We start from the raw sequence: 8,794 nt of genomic DNA, 5'->3' as shown, positions 1-8,794 counted from the left end.
TGTATGTTCATAAAATTACCTATTCAGCAGCCAATTGATAATCTTCATCATCATTGATCATTTTAGCCTTAAATCGCCCACTGCTCAGTATAGGCATGGCATAGCATAGGTACATAAATACTAACAAGTAGGTACGTATTTTATTTCAAACTAGCTTTTGCCCAAACTTCATCATATTGATAAAAACTATCCTACTTATGTCCTTCCCCGGGCTGAAAACTATTTCCATAGTAAATGTCGTCTAAATCGCTTTAGCGGCTTAAGCGTGAAGAGGTAACAGATAAACAGACAGACAAAATTACTATCGCATTTTTAATATAATATATATATATATATATATATATATATATATATATATATATATATATATATAATTTAATATTATATTATAGTGCGGTTTAATAGGGATTTCAAGGCGAGAGACGCCGATTTTTGTTTTTTGTTATGTTTTCAAAATTTGCATATAGGCTAATTATGCATAGGTAAATAAGGTTTATTAGCTGATTAAAAGATTAAATATAAATAACGAATTGAAAGTTACTATTGTCTGCCAATTAATTTTACCACTAAGTATTTAATCAAGTTTTTCCGTTAATTAAGAACACCCCATCACTGATACAAAGAGAAGGTATAAAAGGACATATTATTAAGCTGGTTTGTCACAATTATTTTCATTTCCTAGTGAAAACATAAGAACAACGCAAAATGATTAAATATATTTTGAAAAAGTTGGAAAATCCAAAACGACCCTTGCTTGGTCCCAATGTTAAAGCTTTACAATTTTGGGGGCTTCTACTTCCAGAAAACGTAATTATGAAATATGTTTACATATGTCTACATATATCTATCATTTTCTTTACGGCTACAGAATACGTGGATATATGGTTTATCAAATCCGATATGAATATGCTTTTGGAAAATCTTAAAATAACAATGTTAGCTAGTGTGAGTGTAGTAAAAGTATCAACCTTTTTAATTTGGCAAAATTCTTGGCGGGACATAATTGACTATGTGACAGAAGCGGATTTGAACCAGCGAAAAACTACAGACGAAACTAAATTAACCATTATTAAAAAAAATACAAAGTATTCGCGTAAAATTACATACCTTTATTGGTCGCTTATGTATACCACGGTAGTGGTTGTTATGGTACAGCCGATCATCAAATATGTCTTTTCACAAACATATAGAGATAATATCAAGAATGGAGAAGAATCATACATTCAAGTCGTGAGTTCTTGGGTTCCATTTGACAAAAGTGAGGTTATCGGATATTTAGCTGCCTGCGCTTTCCAAAGCTACGCGGCTATATACGGCGGAGGTTGGATCACTTCATTTGACACAAACGCAATAGTGACTATGGTATTTTTTAAAGGAGAATTGCAGCTCCTAAGAAGAGACTCTGCTGAGATTTTTGGAATTGAAAATAATCCTGTATCGCGTGAGGAAGCAGAAAAGAGACTCAAGGAATGTCATAGAAGACATGTTAACTTAATCAAGTAAGAGTTATTTATTTACTGATGATTACGCAGTTAATTTTTCGGGTCAAGGTATTTGTGTACGTGGTACCGTAAAATGTGCCTTCTTTGTTCCGAAATTAGAAATTTAATTTAAATCTTAGTAATATTGTGGTTGGTGTGTATGTTGAAATTAATTTATAATATAGTTTTCATTCATAACTGTTGGAGCATAATTATCCCGTGGGGAGCAAAGTTCTTACAAAACTTAAACTTCTACTTCGTGTCGAGTTCGTGCTACTTCGGTTAGTCAGTCACATATTTACTGGTCACGTAGGTAGTCTGAACATTTTATTTCCATATTTGGGATATCAACTTTCATGTACAGTAAGCTGCAGCGATAACTGAGCCCCCTTCAAACAAGTTTCTATGCAGGGGGTCAGATATCTCTGCAGCTTACGAGTACTGTACATTCGTAACACCAAAACATACCAATAAGCAATGGAAGGTAGTAACTTCTTAAAATGCTTAACTAAAAAATAAGTAGGTACTTGAGCGATGTCCACTGTTTTTTCTCTAGTTAGTTTTTAAATTCATTCCCGTTTTTTTTCCAGATATTCGAGTCTCTTTGACTCCTGCTTGTCGCCGATCATGCTTTTCTACATGTTCGTATGCTCCGTGATGCTCTGCGTAACTGCCTATCAGATAAGGGTGCGAACATCCAACAATAGACTCTATCCTACCGCCAATAATTTTATTAGCTAGAAGCTAGTAGAAAATATATTTATTTAATTATGTAAATATTATTCCAAAAAATTAAAAAAGATTACAAATAGCGGACTTAACGCCTTGACGCATTCTCTACCAGTCAATCATTGGGCTATACACCCGCGAGCAAATATACAGAATCACTTCACATGTTTTGCTTCTCAATTCATAACATTTCTAATTTTCACGTCATTTAAACAAAATATTATCAAATAAAAGCTGATATTAATAGCCAATCAAAAATTACATTTTTTTATTTTATTTCAGGGTTAACGACAAAAAATATCCCTAAGAATAATCAAAAAAACTTTTAAACAAAAAAAGTGATTTTTATTTATTTATTTAAGCTTTATTGCACGATATGAAATTGTACAAATGGCGGACTATATGCCTTAAGGCATTTTCTACCAGTCAACCATTGGGTCAAACTGAAACTTGTAGTAAGTGCTGTATTGTAAATATCGAGATGAAAAAAAAATCACAAATCCAGTTACTTATGTAACCAATGTAACATAGTTATACACATACACATATAAAGATGGTAATATATACTTACATACATACTATAAATTTATTTGGTTTTTATGCAAAAATACTTTTTTTTTTAAGTAACATAATTAATTTTCGAATATCGGTAATTGGTTCTTTCACCCTCATTGCCCCCAGGTACCAATATTAAAGCTTCGACAGCGTAACCGAGGTTATTTTCGTGCCTGGTGGGGGCCGTGCCTGCAGATTAACAGCGGCGAGGTTTATCACTGACATACTCCATTCCTTATGGTAGTTATTTTGATAAGGGTTTCCTCCAGACGCAGAATTGGTGAATGGCCCTTGTCATAGCTCTTCGACCATGGCATCGCCGTATAGGACTGGCCAGCACTTACCCTTTACCTATATCGTATTAAACACGGGTGGTACAGTCAGCATCAAAAGTAGCGGATCAAATAACGTTTCATAAGTATACCATTCTGTAACAGCTTAACAAAAAGTGATGTCTTTAATATAGAACAACTAAGTCTGTAAAAGATATACTTTTGAGCGCGAATTTAAGAAATTTATCTATATTTCGAAAAGTTATCCGGAATGTCAGATACTTTTGGCGCGTTGTTTCATCCGCTACTTTTGATGCTGACTGTACCATCATAAAAAATAAGGTTCGAAAGCAGGATCTTGGACCATTAGCGTGGACCCAAAAGCGGTTTAACTGAAGGAATGGGACGTAATAACACAAAATGGCCTTATGAAATTAATTAAATCGATGTCAAAACGAATTAAAATGTGCAAGATGTTGGGTTGGAAACAGCAATTACCTACTAATATTCAAAATAAAATCTTTTGTTTAAAAACGTATTTAGCTTCTTTGCTTAGTACTAGAAAACAGGGATTTTTTCAGTCAAACCTGAAAGAAATAAAATTTCAATGTTTTTCTTCATAGCGTGAAAATTAGGAATGTGATTGAATGCGAAAGTCAAACATATATTAGTCGTCCCGTTTCTTTGCTCGCATGTATGTTTCACTAAACTAAATAATCTTGTTTAGTTTTACGTAGATTTATTCCATTTATTTTAGCATATGTATTTTTTTTTGTTTACATTGATTTAACTTCGATTAGACTTAAAAAAATACAAATACGTCCTATGGTAAGCAGTCGTGGTATGGTATGCGAATCAGATTGGAGCCCAAACGGTTCTGTATAGCACACAATTTTTTTTAAGTTATTTTTATGTGAGATCGACCCACATATAACTCTAAATTTTAGGCCCAGTAGTTTCAGATTTAAGATGAGGAACGGCCAATTTTTGCCTGTTTTCTTAAATATTCTTAAATGCTTAATATATAAGTAATTCATGATTCTCTCAACAAACCCCATAAATATACAAAACATGGTAGGTAAGGATACTGATTTCATCGACCAGGATCGGGGCTAAAATGAGAAAATCAACTAAAATAAGGAAGACATGATGCAGATAGATGAAAAGGATAAGATAGATGTAAGGGTAAGAGAGATGTGAAATTTAAAATTAAAACAATATATTCGTATTCGTATTCGCGGGCTAGGTTTCCGCAACTCGACGTCGCAATTCGCGCCTATTTTGCGTGATGGTGGGTTGACGGCACTACTCCTGCCAACCCAACTCTACAGGGCCTAGCAGACCCTTGATGTTGCCGACGACTTCTGGGAGAAAACAAAATATAAATATTCTTTTCAATTTAAATTTCAAAGGGCGTGTAAGGGCAAAGTCGATTATTAGGTCGAACCATAGTAGTCTCATTCGATATTTAATAACACCATTAGAGTAACAAGAATAGACATATGTATAAACAATAAGGTTCCAATATGTCGTTGTTTCAATAACAAAGTCCTTACACAAAGTAAAGGAAGAGGAAGGTCTCTTCTTTTAAAATGGTCCTTTCAATTTTCGCATGAAATTAGACACAAAATAATACTCGGGGATGGTCCAAAAGCTAACTTGTTAAATACAAACTTGTTGATGGTGCAGAAATTCACTACTTAACATTTAAAAACATACGGGAAGTAGGCATCAGTCCGCATTAAATAGAATACAGTAAATATTATTTTTATAACTATTTTATAAGAATCAATAGCCCCATTTACTACCTACTTTTTAATTTTCCGGAGTTTGTTTGGGAGCAGTACTCTTAGTATATCTCAGTAGTATACTTGTAACATACTCGTACATAAAACATAAATCTTTTATTTTCAGTATGGAACTAGTATGATGCAAACGATATTACAAGTTGAATATCTTGTGTTCGGGGTATCTCAACTCTTTATGTATTGCTGGCACAGCAACGATGTAATGTACACTGTAAGTAATTTCATGAAATCATTCATCAATCTGTGCTGCAATTAATTAAAAGTATAGTTAGCAACAGTAACCATACACGTGATTTGAGTGGAGACACGATTTATATCCAATGCCTAATCTAAGGATTTCTTAAATTAACCCACTTACCTACTAATTAATATCAACTATCTTAAAAAATTCTAAAACTCATTATGAAACAGATGACATACTTTCGTCCACTTCAGTACGCTTAGAAATTAATTTCACAGTTAAATACTTATTTCAGAGCGAGAATGTAATCCACGGCCCCTACGAAAGCAGATGGTGGTCTGAGAATGCTCTCCGCAAGGACCTCGTCATATTACTGGGGCAGTACCGCAAAGAGATTGTATTTTCTGCAGGGCCTTTCACCAATCTAACTCTACCCACTTTTATAAGTGTAAGTTTTTCTAGAAACTTATTTGACGTATTATTATTATCAGGTATACTTTTAGGTACCAGCTACTGTTATTGTACTAACGGCTTACGGCCTAATTCGAATTATAAGATAAGTATGTCAAAAATTAGGTACGATACGATAGGTCTAGAGATACGATATAGATAGGATAAGTCAGTGTCAAACGTGACGACCTAATATGTGACGTATCAGTTCGAATCGGGCCATGTTTGTAGATGCTATGTCAATGCATTAGTAAGTTACAAAATTAGTATTTGAATTTAAACGTTACTAAATTCGTCAATTTTGAGGTTTACGGATTAAATGCACAAACATTTACATTCCGCGAATGCATTAAATGAGTTTGCATTTTTTTGATTAATATAACAATCAAAACTTTTACATTTGTTTCAGATTTTGAAAGGTGCCTACAGCTACTACACATTGTTGACCAAGTCACGAACAGATATTTAAAAGTAGAGCAGTGGCTGTAGATATTTTTAGTTAACGAGTTCACCTCACTTCTACTATCTTGTATATTGTCTAAGTACTTTAAAAATGTATTAAATTTAGAAAAAAAAGTAAATATTATGTTTGCTAACTGTGATTTATTATATAGATGTATATCTTTCATCATGGATAATTTATTTGTTTTGTTTTATTTGCGTTATTGGCATTTTCATGGGTAATTATTTGGAAAAACTAGTATTTATTTTGTGAAAATAAGAATGTAATATAGATAATACATAAAATGGCCCATTATGTCTGTTTGTCGAGGAATTTATCTGATCCCAGGATAATTGAAACGTGCGAAAGCTAATATCTCGCGGATTACCTATATTATTTTTTCCAATATTCTTTGTTCTTGTATAAATCTGGTAAGATTATTGTAGGTGAATTAAAAAACGATGCAGTGAGATTAAATAAATAAAGTGAACATAAATATTAAGACTTAATAAGGATGTTAACAGTTTTTTTTACGTATCTACTTAAGTACTTGTCGTTTTGAAGCATTTCCGCTAAACTCTTAACTCAGCGGTGAATGTGTTTTCTTTAATAACTATGTACTTACTAATATTGTCACCTTGTACGATAGTAAAATTTTTGCTTAGTTTAGTGCCTATGATGTACGAAATACATTGCCGCTCGAAAAAACATCAAAAGTTAATTGTGCTCTAGTACTCGTTGTTGAGACTAAATAAAAAAATTCTTCCAGGATAGCTAGAAAAAATAGCACTATAACCTACGCCTAGTTTAAGTTTGCAGTTATATCAAAAATACATATTTAGTTGACTTAGTTATTATAAAAAATCAGAAAATTAGACATTCATTTTAATAACATTAAAATCACGTTAAATTCACTGACTGTATACCTATACAACCAGATTTGTAAGCATAGGTAATAATTTAACCGCTTAAATTGTATGCATAACAATGGATCAGAGCATAATAAATTCTGATACAAACATTTGCAAATCTATTTTAACAACCACCGTATACGAAATTGTTTGCCAAAACAAAGGTACAGCGCGTTCAATTCCGCGTTAAAATTATGTAAATAGCAGGGACAAAGTGCTCAGGTGCCAAGTTTTTGTCTGTACCCAAAGTAATTTACATAGGTCGGTAAGAAAAATACTTGACACTTACTACAGAACACTTTTTGAGTCAGCTTAGTTAGAGCTTTTTAGAATAAAAAAATAGTTTGACTTACATACGTGTTATTATCAAAGTGGTTGTTCTTTATTCAGATTTCGGGTAGTTACTGATCGCTTCGATGATTCGCATCTTACGACGGTAGCTGTTAAGTTCTTATTTGTTAACTGGGGAGCCAGCAAATGTGTGGCAGTTGGACGTCAGGTTTATCACTACTACAAGCAAATTTAAATACAAAAAAATATTTTCTTCTTTGTTTTCAAACAACAATAGGATTAAGCGTAAAAAAATCCATATTAATATTTGAAATAAATTCTGAAAAAAACGTGATTTCATAAACAAAATAACAGAGACATTGAAACGCATTTACCGGATTATATCGGAAGAGGGCCAATAAGGTTCTCGTTCAATTTTATTAATCTTCCGTACAATAAAGTTTAAGCAAAATGGATCATCGTAATCGCCAACCTTGACATAAAACTGTCATATGCCACGGTTTTGCCAGCTCCGTTGCAGGGTACTTGTAACAATTAAGTTACCTACGAACTGAAACTTAGGTACAGTCAGCATCAAAAGTAGCGGATCAAATAACGTTTCATAAGTATCTACCATTCTGTAACTGCTTAAGAAAGATATACTTTAGAGCGCGAATTGTAGAAATTTATCTATACTTGGAAAAGTTATCCAGAATATCAGATACTTTTGGCGCGTTGTCTCATCCGCTACTTTTGATGCTGACTGTACCTACTAAGTTAAATGAAATAACTTGTGAAAATCGAATCGTATTAATGTTAAAGAACGACAACGTCTTATGAAATTAAATGAGTCTTTTCCTAAATAAATATGCTCTCACTAATTAAAATAGAACCTTGTATAGTCGCATCCAGATAAAACCATGAAACTTGGAATGGCTATAATAAAAAACGGAAGTGGAAATAACTCGTCAAATGTTTTCCCCCTTCTTTTGATAACTGTTTTTGACATGATTGAACCTTGTTTTGATAACCTGATGAATTAAATACAAGCTTAGACCCCAAGGAACATACATAGACCTTTATTAAATTGTAGAAATTTATTGAGAGCACTACTGACCTTTCAATAGGTAACCCATGATACATACATCCATCTATTTCGGCCACTTAAGGTGGTTCGATTTTCATACAAAAAACAATCGCTATTTATTAATTAATTACACAATATTATTACATAAATAGTTGCGCATCTATCTGCTTTCGAATATTCATTTGCGCTAAATTAATAGAAAAACTTTGTTTCATACAGAAATCATGCAATAATCAACGTTATATTTTTATAAATTTTACTCATGTGTGTGTGACAAATGTCGTGTACAAATACATTGCGGCGTTGCCACTCCATGCATCGGCGCGACGTTGCGATGTTTGACGCGTTTATAGCTGACTTTGTCGACACTGACACTCAGTGTGACCAGGCGTACGATAATTGTCGTACATGTACGATAATTTGGGCCCCGGTATGACGTAATGTTCCAAAGAGCATTATCGTACACTAAAGTACTATACTTTCAGCCCTTGGATGATGCCACCTTAAAACTCTAGTAATTTGAAGCAAAATATAACACTTTCTCTCAGAAATAGGCTAAAATTAGTATCTTTTGGGTGTTCGGCTCCTTGGTGTAAGTTTAAAGTTTA

The 8,794-nt window shown here is 33.1% G+C and overlaps 1 protein-coding gene across 3 annotated transcripts; it reads left to right on the top strand.

The window, feature by feature from the left end:
* Positions 1-440: 440 nt before the first annotated feature.
* LOC133533834 (odorant receptor Or2-like) lies at positions 441-8,255 on the top strand. 3 transcript variants are annotated; one of them, XM_061872892.1, is made up of 5 exons: positions 441-1,499; positions 2,072-2,168; positions 4,952-5,056; positions 5,322-5,474; positions 5,886-8,255. In XM_061872892.1, the coding sequence occupies exons 1-5, from the start codon at positions 706-708 to the stop codon at positions 5,943-5,945; spliced, it is 1,209 nt and encodes a 402-aa protein (XP_061728876.1). In that variant the 5' UTR covers positions 441-705; the 3' UTR covers positions 5,946-8,255. The 3 variants fall into 3 exon arrangements, with proteins under 3 accessions (XP_061728876.1, XP_061728878.1, XP_061728877.1); XM_061872894.1 differs by lacking the exons at positions 441-1,499; positions 2,072-2,168 and adding an exon at positions 3,193-4,216; XM_061872893.1 differs by lacking the exons at positions 441-1,499; positions 2,072-2,168 and adding an exon at positions 3,193-4,222.
* The last annotated feature ends 539 nt before the right edge of the window (positions 8,256-8,794 follow it).

Source organism: Cydia pomonella, unplaced genomic scaffold (assembly GCF_033807575.1).
Source record: "Cydia pomonella isolate Wapato2018A unplaced genomic scaffold, ilCydPomo1 PGA_scaffold_207, whole genome shotgun sequence".
NCBI classification, from domain to species: Eukaryota; Metazoa; Arthropoda; class Insecta; order Lepidoptera; family Tortricidae; genus Cydia; species Cydia pomonella.
Note: the sequence above shows the minus strand (reverse complement) of the source record. Positions and strands in the feature narration are given on the sequence as shown.

What these genes read in the sequence shown, in the direction of transcription:
- LOC133533834 (XM_061872892.1), top strand. Translation starts at nt 706, where the DNA reads ATGATTAAATATATTTTGAAAAAGTTGGAAAATCCAAAACGACCCTTG. An exon ending in TAACTGCCTATCAGATAAGG is followed by an intron (nt 2,169 to 4,951) that starts GTGCGAACATCC and finishes TTTTATTTTCAG; the next exon opens with TATGGAACTAGTATGATGCA. An exon ending in CTCTACCCACTTTTATAAGT is followed by an intron (nt 5,475 to 5,885) that starts GTAAGTTTTTCT and finishes CATTTGTTTCAG; the next exon opens with ATTTTGAAAGGTGCCTACAG.